The sequence below is a fragment of the Nerophis ophidion genome, linkage group LG23, assembly GCF_033978795.1.
Source record: "Nerophis ophidion isolate RoL-2023_Sa linkage group LG23, RoL_Noph_v1.0, whole genome shotgun sequence".
In the NCBI taxonomy this organism is placed as follows: Eukaryota; Metazoa; Chordata; class Actinopteri; order Syngnathiformes; family Syngnathidae; genus Nerophis; species Nerophis ophidion.
Window position 1 is genome coordinate 28490153 of NC_084633.1, and position 12500 is coordinate 28502652.

The 12500-nt window shown below is 38.3% G+C and overlaps 2 protein-coding genes across 2 annotated transcripts in view; one reads left to right on the forward strand and one right to left on the reverse strand.

Moving 5' to 3' along the window:
• The window catches only part of zgc:158403 (tetratricopeptide repeat protein 39A), a 77194-nt gene extending 75260 nt beyond the window's left edge, over positions 1-1934 (forward strand). The window contains exon 18 of the mRNA XM_061885580.1: positions 1517-1934. Within this exon, the coding sequence (XP_061741564.1) occupies positions 1517-1625 (109 nt within the window). The 3' untranslated portion in view covers positions 1626-1934. The remainder of the gene's footprint in view (positions 1-1516) is intronic.
• Positions 1935-5068: 3134 nt separating this feature from the next.
• Positions 5069-12500, reverse strand: part of gadd45gip1 (growth arrest and DNA-damage-inducible, gamma interacting protein 1) — an 11423-nt gene continuing 3991 nt past the window's right edge. The window contains exon 2 of the mRNA XM_061885581.1: positions 5069-5537. Coding sequence (XP_061741565.1) covers positions 5246-5537 — 292 coding nt within the window. The 3' untranslated portion in view covers positions 5069-5245. The remainder of the gene's footprint in view (positions 5538-12500) is intronic.

Sequence of the window (12500 nt, forward strand, 5' to 3'; positions counted from 1 at the left end):
AGGTACACCTCTTTGTCCACAACTGCGTGAGCAAATAGTCAAAAAGTTTAAGATAAACTTTTCTCAAAGTGGAATTGCAAGAAATTTAGGGATTTCAACATCCACAGTCCATAATATCATCAAAAGGTTCAGAGAATCTGGATAAACCACTCTACGTAAGCGAAACCAACATTGAATGACTGTGACCTTCGATCCCTCAGACGGCACTGTATCAAAAACCGACATCAATCTCTAAAGGATATCACCACATGAGCTCGGGAACACTTCAGAAAACCACTGTCACTAAATACAGTTGGTCGCTACATCTGTACGTGCAAGTTAAAGCTCTACTGTGCAAAGCAAAAGCCATTTATCAACAACATCCAGAAATTCCGCCGGCTTCTCTGGGCCCGAGATCTTCCAAGATGGACTGATGCAAAGTGGAAAAGTGTTCTGGGGTCTGACGAGTCCACATTTAAAAACGTTTTTGGAAATATTGGACATCGTGTCATCCGGACCAAAGGGGAAGTGAACCATCCAGACTGTTATCGACGCAAAGTTCAAAAGCCAGCATCTGTGATGGTATGAGGGTGCAATAGTGCCCAAAGCATGGGTAACTTACACATCTGTGAAGGCACTATTAATGCTGAAAGGTACATACAGCTTTTGGAACAACAAATGCTGCCATCTAAGCGCCGTCTTTTTCATGGACGCCCCTGCTTATTTCAGCAAGACAATGCCAAGCCACATTCACAGCATGGCTTTGTAAAAAAAGAGTGTGGGTACTTTCCTGGCCCGCCTGCAGTCCAGACCTGTCTCCCATGGTAAATGTGTGGCGCATTATGAAGCGTAAAATACGACAGCGGAGACTGTTGAACGACTAAAGCTCTACATAAAACAAGAATGGGAAAGAATTCCACTTTCAAAGCTTCAACAATTAGTTTCCTCAGTTCCCAAACGTTTATTGAGTGTTGTTAAAAGAAAAGGTGATGTAACACAGTGGTGAACATGCCCTTTCCCAACTACTTTGGCACGTGTTGTAGCCATGAAATTCTAAGTTAATTATGATTTGAAAAACAAAAAATTAAGTTTGAGTTTGAACATCAAATATCTATTCTTTGTAGTGCATTCAATTGAATATGGGTTGAAAAGAATTCGCAAATCATTGTATTCTGTTTTCATTCACCTCTAACACAATTTCCCAACTCAAATGGAAACGGGGTTTGTAATTAGATGACCATAGTAACTGGTATATCATCCATAAGCGCAGATTCCAACCATTGAAATACTTTGTATAGTTGAAGACTTAGAAAACATGAATGCACATCATAACGGCAGCTACAATTTCCATCTTAAAGATCTAAAAAAAAAACTATTTGAGAATGTCCAGTGGGCCAGATTGAAACTCTCAACGGGCCGCATGTTTTTGCCGAGGTCCGGTCTAAAGGGTGATAAATTCTACTAGAGATGTTGTCACAGATGAACGACAAACCCTTCCAACTTGAGAAATGAAGTGATGTTGTTTTTCTGCTTTTAGACACAACTACAAGGAGTACTCCATGGAATCCCGTACACAGTTCCGGATACACGCCGCTCTGGCTAAACTAAAGGCCGGCTCGGCGGACGGCGAGGACTCTCATCTGTAGTGAGACCATGGTTGAGTAGAAACACCCTCATAATCCCTTTTTTAGTCTTTTTAACCAATGCCCAGGTTTTTAACGTAGCCTTTCATCGATGCTGGGTTTCCATTCAGGCTTCGCTTTTCCCCACCAATTATCTGATCAAGGTGTGGCCTGATAGGCTTCTAATGGTAGAAAAGTCTTAAATTTGTATTGATAGGACATCATTTACTTGTGTAAAACAGACTTGTGAGACATTTCATGTATGAACAATGTTTACATGTACATTTACAATACATCCCAATCAACAGCTGATTAAAGGCTCTCTGTAAATGATTTATTCTAACTTCACTAGTTGGATGACTTCAAACCTAGTGTGATAATATACTGTAAAGAAAGGATTAAGGGGTTATGTGCGTCCCTAAAGAATTCAACTTGTAAAATATATTTTAAAAAAATATCAAGCACATTGATCTGACAACTATTTAAAAGATTTGTTGAACACTCCGGCGACAAAGGCTGACTTTTTTGGTCCTTTCAGTAAGTGCTTGATGTATTTTGGCAATATGTTTTGTCGTGTTCCTCCATATTTCAAGGTGTTTCCTGAAAGCTTTTATTTTTCCAAGATGAATTTAAAATTTTTACTGTCAAATTTTGAGATTTCCGATAATGGCTTTTTTGCCGATATATCTGATATTGTCCAACTCTTAATTACCGATTCCGATATCAACCAACACCAATGTATACAGTTGTGGAATTAACACAGCATTATGCCTAATTTTGTTGTGATGCGCCGCTGGATGCATTAAACAATGTAACAAGGTTTTCCAAAATAAACCAACTCAAGTTATGCAAAAAAAAAAATGCCAACACTGCACTGACACATATATATTTACTATTGAAGTCAGTTAGCGGGGGGTGTATATTGTAGCGTCCCGGAAGAGTTAGTGCTGCAAGGGGTTCTGGGTATGTTGTGTTACGGTGCAGATGTTCTCCCGAAATATGTTTGTCATTCTTGTTTGGTGTGGGTTCACAGTGTGGCGCATATTTGTAACAGTGTTAAAGTTGTTTATGCGGCCACCCTCTGGCTGTTGACCAAGTATGCATTGCATTCACTTGTGTGTGTGAAAAGCCGTAGATATTATGTGATTGGGCCGGCACGCAAAGGCAGTGGTTTTATTGGCACTCTGTACTTCTCCCTACGCCCGTGTACACAGCGGCGTTTTAAAAAGTCATACATTTTACTTTTTGAAACCGATACCGATAATTTCCGATATCACATTTTAAAGCATTTATCGGCCGATAAAATCAGCAGTCCGATATTATCGGATATCTCTAGTTAAATTATCTCACTGATGTACGATACACTGGCAGTTTTTAGACAATAGGACATATAATTATTTACATTATTTTTTCTTGCAAAAATCTCTCATTTAATCAACACTTTGAAGGATTTTTGATCAATTGATGTCACATTTTAATAAGTTTACATTTGCATAACATTAGTTTTTTACTCATTTAAATCCGTGACATTATCTGATCAAAATGTTTTATATACTTATGACTTAAAATTTGAGAAATTAGAGCAAAGTGAGTTCAAACATTTTTTTGAAATAAATAATCCCAAATGTGTTCACAAAAAAAACTTCAAGAGACTTTTGTCTTTAGTAGCTTTGAAGATACTTAAAATTGAATGACCACAACTAGAATGAACACTGAAAACATGTTTGTGGCTTATCCCTGCTTCCTCACATTTACTTTGAAATACGATATAAATCCCTCAGAAATGTATTTTCTTTATATATATATATATATATATATATATATATATATATATATATATATATATATATATATATACACACACACACACACACACAGTACAGGCCAAAAGTTTGGACACGCCTTCTCGTTTCAATGTGTTTTCTTTATTTTCATGACTATTTATATTTGTAGATTGTCACTGAAGGCATCATGTCTATGAATGAACACATGTGAAAAAAACTGAAAACATGTTTCTATTTTCTTCAAAATATTCCCCCTTTGCTCTGATTACTGCTTAAAGCACACCTGTGAAGTGAAAACCATTTCAGGTGACTACCTCTTGGAGCTCATGGAGAGAATGCCAAGTGTGCGAAAAAGTAATCAGAGCAGTTGGCTATTTTGAAGAAACTAGAATACAAACATGTTTTCAGTTCTTTCACCTTTTTTTGTTAAGTACATAACTCCACATGTGTTCATTCATAGTTTTGATGCCTTCAGTGACAATCTACAATGTAAATAGTCATGAAAACAAAGAAAACACATTGAAATGAGAAGGTGTGTCCAAACTTTTGTTTTACTCATGTTCATCCCAACTATCTTTAGTTTTATTTACTTATATAAAAGTCACTTTCCCTGCCTGTGTTTTCACTCACATTATCCTCCTTGACGGTTAAAATCACATTGTCCACACCACAGGAAGTTGCATCATTTAGCTCTTCAGGCCGTAAGACCTAAAGTTGGCTCATTTTACTGTATATTGCATATTTCAACTATGAACATAAAAATAGAAGTCTTGTTACTTAAATATTTGTGTTGAATCACAGGCATGTGCTTATCTTATTCGCCTACAAACCACACATGGCTACATTTCATGCTTTTGCTACTTCTATGCTTAAAAACTCAGCACTGTTACTAAAAATATGTAATTTTCCCCATAGGATTCTTGCACAAGAATGCAATAAATGTCCCCATTTTGAGTACCGTATTTTTCGGAGTAATGTCGCACCTGCCAAAAATGCATAATAAAGAAGGAAAAAAACATATATACTATAAGTCGCATTTTTGGGGGAAATTTATTTGATAAAACCCAACACCAAAAATAGACATTTGAAAGGCAATTAAAAATAAAGAATAGTGAACAACAGGTTGAATAAGTGTACCTTATATGACGCATAAATAATCAACTGAGAAGGTGCCTGGTATGTTAACGTAACATATTATGGTAAGAGTCATTCAAATAACTATAACATATAGAACATGCTATACGTTTACCAAACAATCTGTCACTCCTAATCCCTAAATCCTATGAAATCTTATACGTCTAATCTCTTACGTGAATGAGCTAAATAATATTTGATATTTTACGGTAATGTGTTAATAATTTCACAAATAAGTCGCTCCTGAGTATAAGTCGCACCCCCGGCCAAACTATGAAAAAACTGCAACTTATAGTCCGAAAAATACGGTAGTTCAATATAAGTATGGTCAGATTTAGTGCTTTAGTGTTCAAAATGGTCCCTAGTGTGTGAATGTTGTCTGTCTATCTGTGTTGGCCCTGCGATGAGGTGGCGACTTGTCCAGGGTGTACCCCACCTTCCCCCCGAATGCAGCTGAGATAGGCTCCAGCGACCCCAAAAGGGACAAGCGGTAGAAAATGGATGGGCTCTTTTACAAGATGTAGCTGTCATGTAAGAAATTGTCAAAGCCATTCTGTACTCACTTTATTCCTCTGACTCCTTTCTTTTCACCTTATTTCAAACAAAATGCAGTCTCGGATATTTATGACTAAGTCAAACATGGAGAATAAATGGTGGAAAATAACGTAATTTCAAAACAGAATAAGCAGTGAGGCGGTCCAACATTTAATGTTGTAAGTAGTCCGTTTAGGAGGCAGCAACAGGGGGAGTGACCGGAACAGCCAACAGCTCTTCTCTCTGCCTGCGCTTCAACAGTTTGTTCTTTTTCTTCTCCTCCTTTTCGAGTTCATCAACCATTTCCTTGAACTTGGCGCTGCGGTGGTCCATCGTGGAGCCGTAACGCTCTCTGGCCTCCGCCAGCAACTTCTGACGGCGCGCCTTCTCCGCTTTTAGCTTCTTCCTCGATTCGCGCTTCTCTCTGCGCCAGTCGGCGACCATCTTGGGCATTTTGGCCATGTTTTCCGCTATGAGCTGCTCTCTGCGACACAAATACAAAGGATGGTTAGAACAGATGTTGTTCAGCCCTGTCCTTTGATTGACAGGCCGCCGTGTTGGATGGACTGCCAACACACTTGTTTAACGGTCAACTTCTGTATATAAACAAGCTGGCAGAGGTGTCATGTTGTGCATTGCACCGCCTGCACTTTACAAAATAATACATGTAATTCATAAAATATCACTGTTACAAAACACTTATATCGTGATACGGTTTGCAGTCCAATTGATGACACATTCCAGCTGTGTCCCGCTAATTTGACAGTGAGAAGCGAAGGAACGTCTCCTCAGCAGCATTATTACTGGCTAATAGTGCAAAGCCATTTATAAGTACGCAATCATCGCCTCCATGGCGGAAAATAAATTGTTTCTCACAAGTATTATTATCATTGGAGGACGAGGAATAACTAAACATGCTACACAACACAGAGTCGCAGCGTAGGAGGAAATGCTAACTGCTCTACAGATGTAAACGGGACTGGGCGAATCAATACAAATATCGACACAAACTATACTTAGTATAGATCATTGTTTTCTACTGTCAAATGTTTTGACCTTTACAACAATGTTTACAAATCCAGAAAATGAAGGAGTCAATGTAGGACAAGAGGTCACCAACCTTTTTGAAAGAAACCAAGAGCTACTTCATGGGTACTGATTAATGCGAAGGGCTAGCAGTGTGATACACACTTAAATAAATTGCCAGAAATAGCCAATTTGCTCAATGTACCTTTAATAAATAAATGTATATCTATAAATAAATTGTATCTGTGTCTGTCATTCCATGTACATTTTTTTTCTTTTTACGGAAGGTTTTATGTAGAGAATAAATGATGAAAAAAACACTTAATTGAACGGTTTAAAAGAGGAGAAAACACGAAAAAAATGAAAAGCAAATTTTGAAACATAGTTTATCTTCAATTTCGACTCTTTAAAATTCAAAATTCAACCGAAAAAAATTGAGAGACTAGCTAATTCGAATCTTTTTGAAAAAATTTAAAAAAATAATTTATGGAACATTAGTAATTTTTCCTGATTAAGATTAATTTTAGAATTTTGATGACATGTTTTAAATAGGTTAACATCCAATCTGCACTTTGTTAGAATATATAACAAATTGAACCAAGCTATATTTCTAACAAAGACTAATCATTATTTCTTCTAGATTTTCCAGAACAAAAATTTAAAAAAAATAAATAAAAAGACTTTGAAATAAGATTTAATCTTGATTCTACAGATTTTCTAGATTTGCCAGAATAATTGTTTTTGAATTTTAATAAGTTTGAAGAAATATTTCACAAATTTTTTGTCCAGAAAACAGAAGCTAAAATGAAGAATTAAATTAAAATGTATTTAATATTCTTTACAATAAAAATAAAAAAAATACTTGAACATTGATTTAAATTGTCAGGAAAGAAGAGGAAGGAATTTAAAAGGTATATGTGTTTAAATATCCTAGAATCATTTTTAAGGTTGTATTTTTTTCTCTAAAATGGTCTTTCTGAAAGTTTTAAGTAGCAAAGTAAAAAAATGAATGAATTTATTTAAACAAGTGAACACCAAGTCTTTAAAATATTTTCTTGGATTTTCAAATTCTATTTGAGTTTTGTCTCTCTTAGAATCAAAAATGTCGAGCAAAGCGAGACCAGCTTGCTAGTAAATAAATAACATTTTAAAAATAGAGGCAGCTCACTGGTAAGTGCTGCTATTTGAGCTATAGTCGTAATGATTTGTGCAGTCCTTTGAGACATTTGTGATTTGGGGCTATATAAATAAACATTGATTGATTGATATTTTTAGAACAGGCCGGCAGGCGACTCATCTGGTCCTTACGGGCTACCTGGTGCCCGCGGGCACTGCATTGGTGACCCTTGATGTAGGAGGTCATTTCAATATTTACTTCATATTGTTACACCATCATACTGTATTTTGGTCTGGTTATAATTGTGATTAAAAAAAAAAAAGTGAAGTATTAGTGTCAACATTGGTACGACTGTCCCTGTATCTACTTGGTATTGGATCCATACCCAACTTTGTGTAGTGTCAAACCAGAAGAATATGTGATTATTTTATTTAAACAAATAAACTACAAAGTAACCATCTTTCAACAGTAAATTGGCAAGTAGATTAATACATGTTTATATATATATATATTGTGATGTTATGAGTTATGTAACATATGAACTCCATTACCCAGCATGCCACAGTAGTGAAGCGCATGCAGTAGTTAAAAGTAGACATGAAGGCAGCGGGATGTTTTTGATGAGCCCGCTGTGGAGTACACTTTAGAAGTCAGCCAACTTTGAGTCCAGATTTTTTTAATTTATTTTTTCACGCTTGAAATGTTTTTTGCAATTTAAAATTCTGACAGTACCACATAAGATATGTTTTAATTGCTGACGCAGGTTGGATTTTTTTAAATGCGCCAGAAAATAACCCATTCCGTACAAAAAAAAATACTTTTATCTTTAATTCTAACCATGACTTCTGGGTCAGCAGAGAATGCCTTGCTGGCCCAGACGGCACACCACTGCGCGATATCTGTTTCAAGGCCATCTATAGCGAGTGCGCAGTGTGCACTATTTAGGGCATGTGTGCACCGTCAGATTACTGCATATGCATACTGCTGCACTTCTTCCCGGAAGTGCAGCGAATTGAAACAACCCAAGACCGGATGCATTATTTTGCATTGTCATAAGTAAAATTACCGAATCAGTTAAATGCCAGCGAACATACAAATAAAGTAATGTTTAACTTTCTCATCCTGTCCTCTTATGCAGTGTTTTTCAAATACAGTCTGGTGTGCCGTGGGAGTTTGTCATTTTACCTAATTAGTAGGGGTGTAACGGTACACAAAAATTTCAGTTCGGTACGTACCTCGGTTTAGAGGTCACAGTTCGGTTCATTTTCGGTACAGTAAGAAAACAACCAAATATACATTTTTTGGTTATTTATTTACCAAATTTGTAAACAATGGCTTTATCCTTTTAACATTGGGAACACTATAATAATTCTGCCCACGTTAATCCACATTAAACTGCCTCAAGTTGTTGCTTTGATAAAATAAAATGACAAAACCTTTCTTCTACATATAAAAAGTGCAACATTAAACAATTTCAAGTCAACTCATCATGCTTAATTTATTACAGCATTTGGGAAGCCTGTAGTTGACTTTTATTATGTAAATGTTATGTTTTTATCAACATGTGATAGCAGGCACCCTGCCATTCAAAACTAGGCTGCTACATTACTAATGATTCATGTAACTATAGCTGAAAAATAGTACAATTGCAATAGGAGAGACTATTCATCCCTGAACACCATGGAGTTCATGTTAGTTCATGTGAAATAACAGAGAGACAGGGCTTTGCTGCCCCTAACACACACGCACGCACACACACTCACACAGCAAAATGAGTTAACGTAACGCTTAAAGCTAATTAGCATTCACATCACCTCAAGCCAGAACTGTGAGCGAGCTGAACTGCAGTTTAAGTTTCTACAATGTCAACGGGCTCATAGTGATGTTTGTAATAGTTGTGACTGGAAAGTGTTTTTTATAATTTGGGGAGTGTACGATGTCCGCTGCTAAACACATCTTGTTAAGACTTTAGAATACAAACTCGTTCGATACACCCTCGTACTGAACCGAAACCCCCGTACCGAAACGGTTCAATACAAATACATGTACCGTTACACCCCTACTAATTAGGTTAAAATGTTTTTTTTGCAAACCAGTAGTTATAATTCGCAAATGTGTCTGTGCTGTCTAGAGCAGTGTTTTTCAACCTTTTCTAAAGCCAAGGCACATTTTTTTAATTAAAAAAACCCAGAGGCACACCACCAGCAGAAAACATTTAAAAATGAAACCCAGTGGCCGATATTGACAATGAAAAGTCGTTGGATATGAATTCAAACCATAACCAAGCATGCGTCACTATAGCTCTTGTCTCAAAGTAGGTGTACTGTCACCACCTGTCACATCACGCCCTGACTTATTTGGAGGTTTTTGCTGTTTTCCTGTGAGTAGTGTTTTAGTTCTTGTCTTTCGCTCTTATTTTGGTGGCTTTTCCTCTTTCGTTGGTATTTTCCTGTAGCACTTTCATGTTTTCCTTGAACGCTATTCTCCGCACCTGCTTTATTTTAGCAATCAAGACTATTTAAATTGTTCGGACGCTATTATTCTTTGTGGATGGCGTGGCGCGGTTCGGAGAGTGGCCGTGCCAGCAACCTGAGGGTTTCTGGTTCGATCCCCACATTCTACCAACCTAGTCACGTCCATTGTGTCCTTGAGCAAGACACTTCACCCTCGCATGGCAAATCCCGCCATCAGTGTGTGAATGTGAAAATAGTGTCAAAGCGCTTTAAGTACCTTGAAGGTAGAAAAGCGCTATACATGTATTAATCCACTTACATGTATTTACATTATGGGGACATTGTTGAATGTTATGTCACATACGGATGTACATTGTGGACGCTGTCTGCTCCACATGCTGTAAGTCTTTGCTGTTGACCAGCATTCTGTTTTTGATTACTTTGCAGCCATTTCAGTTTTAGTTTCGTTTTGCATAGACTTCCTTAAGCTTCCATGCCTTATCTTAGTAGCACTCGCCTTTAGTTTATTTTTGGTTTAAGTGTTAGATACTTTTTTACCTACACACTGCCTCCTGCATATTGTGATCATGACAAACCATGTTCCAAACATCTACAAAGCAATTAACTACCTTCTGCCCCCTACTGATATGGAGGAGTATTACACGGTTACTCTGCCGAGCTCTAGACAGCACTGACACTTAACAACAGCACATTTGTGGATTATAATTACTGGTTTGCAAAAAATATTTTTAACCCACACCACACCAGTGGTTGAAAAACACTGGTCGAGAGCTCGTAGAGTAACCATGTAATACTCTTCCATATCAGTAGGTGGCAGCAGGTAGCTAACTGCTTTGTAGATCATTGACGTGATCCAATATGCAGACAACAGTGGGAGGCAGGGTGAAGGTAAAAAGGTATACATTTTTTTTAAAACCAAAAATAAACAAAAGATGTGTGCCGCTAAGAAAAGGCATTGAAGCTTAGGGATGGCTTTGCAAAACTAAACAAAAACTGAACTGGCTGCAAAGTAAACAAAAACAGAATGCTGGACGACAGCAAAGACTTACAGCGTGTGGAGCAGACGATGTCCACAAAATACATCCGTACGTGACATGACAATCATCAATGTCACCGCAAAGAAGTATAGCGTCCGCACAACTTAAATATTCTTGATTGCGAAAACAAAGCACGTGCGGGTGAATAGTATTCAAGGAAGACATGAAACTGCTACAGGAAAACACCACCAAAATAGCAGCGCAAGACAAGGACTAAAACACTACACACAGGAAAACAGCAAAAGACTTAAAAATAAATCAAGGCCTGATGTGACAGGTGGTGATAGTACACCTACTTTGAGACAAAAGCTATAGTGATGCATGCTTGGTTATAGTTTGAATTCATATCCAACAATTGTGACAACGACTTTTTATTGTCAATATCGACTGCTGAGTTTCATTTTTCAATGATTTCTGCTGACAGTGTGCCCATACTTGCCAACCCTCCCGATTTTCCCGGGAGACTCCAGAATTTCAGTGCCCCTCCCGAAAATCTCCCAGGGCAACCATTCTCTCGAATTTCTCCCTATTTCCACCCGGACAACAATATTGGGGGCGTGCCTTAAAGGCACTGCCTTTGGCGTCCTCTATAACCTAAAACCTTCACCCCTTGACAGCCGCATGCTGTCCAGGCATCCACTTTTCCTCCATATAAACAGCGTGCCGGCTGAGTGTGGCCGTATAAACAACTTTAACACCGTCAACCCACACCAAACAAGAATGACAAACACATTTCGGGAGAACATCCGCACCGTAACACAACAGAACAAATATTCAGAATCCCTTGCAGCACTAACTCTTCCGGGACGCTACAATAACATCTATGGCTTTTGGAGCTCAGTGCACAACTGCACACACAACAAGAAGGAGACGTAGCAGAAGATCGAGGAAGAGATATGGCGACGACGGGTAAGAAGAAAGAAAAAAAACACGCTCTAAAGTTCCAAAATGAATGGAAAAAATAATTTCATTTCATCCGGGACAGCTCAAAGGGTAATTGATTGATTTACGTGGACCCCCGACTTATTCAAGTGTTACCATTAAGTGGTCAATTGTACGGAATATGTACTGTACTATGCAACCTACTAATAAAAGTCTCAATGTGTTGTACTTGTATAGCGCTTTTCTACCCGTTTTTAAGGAGCCCAAAGTGCTTTAACAATATTTCCACATTCGCCCATTCACACACTGACATGCAAGGCGCTCACCAGGACCCATCAGGAGCAAGGGTGAAGTGTCTTGCCCAATGACTCAACGGACGTGACTAGGATGGTAAAATGTGGGGATTGAACCAATAACCCTCAGATTGTTGGCACAGACACTCTACCAACTTCGCCACGCCGTCCCCTCCCCCCCAATCAATCAAGGGGTATGCTGCCTGCACCCCATTTCCCGAATCCGGATTTCTCAAGGTTGGCAAGTATGGGTGTGCCTCTGGATTTTTTTCAATGAATACAATGTGCCTTGGCTCAGAAAAAGGTTGAAAAACACTGCTATGATGTAATATTGACAGAGTGCAGAAGCGTTACGGAAGTGACGTCAATCTCCGGAAATAGCCGAAGGTATTCGAATCGGCTCCGGGATGAGGTAGCGACTTGTCCAGGGTGTACCCATACTTGCCAACCCTGCCGGATTTTCCGGGAGACTCCCAAAATTCAACGCCTCTCCCGAAAACCTCCCAGGACAAATTTTCTCCCGAAAATCTCCTGAAATGCAGACGGAGCTGGAAGCCACGCCCACTACAGCTCCATGAGAACCTGACTCAATGTTGTGACCCTCTTAAACAGGACAAT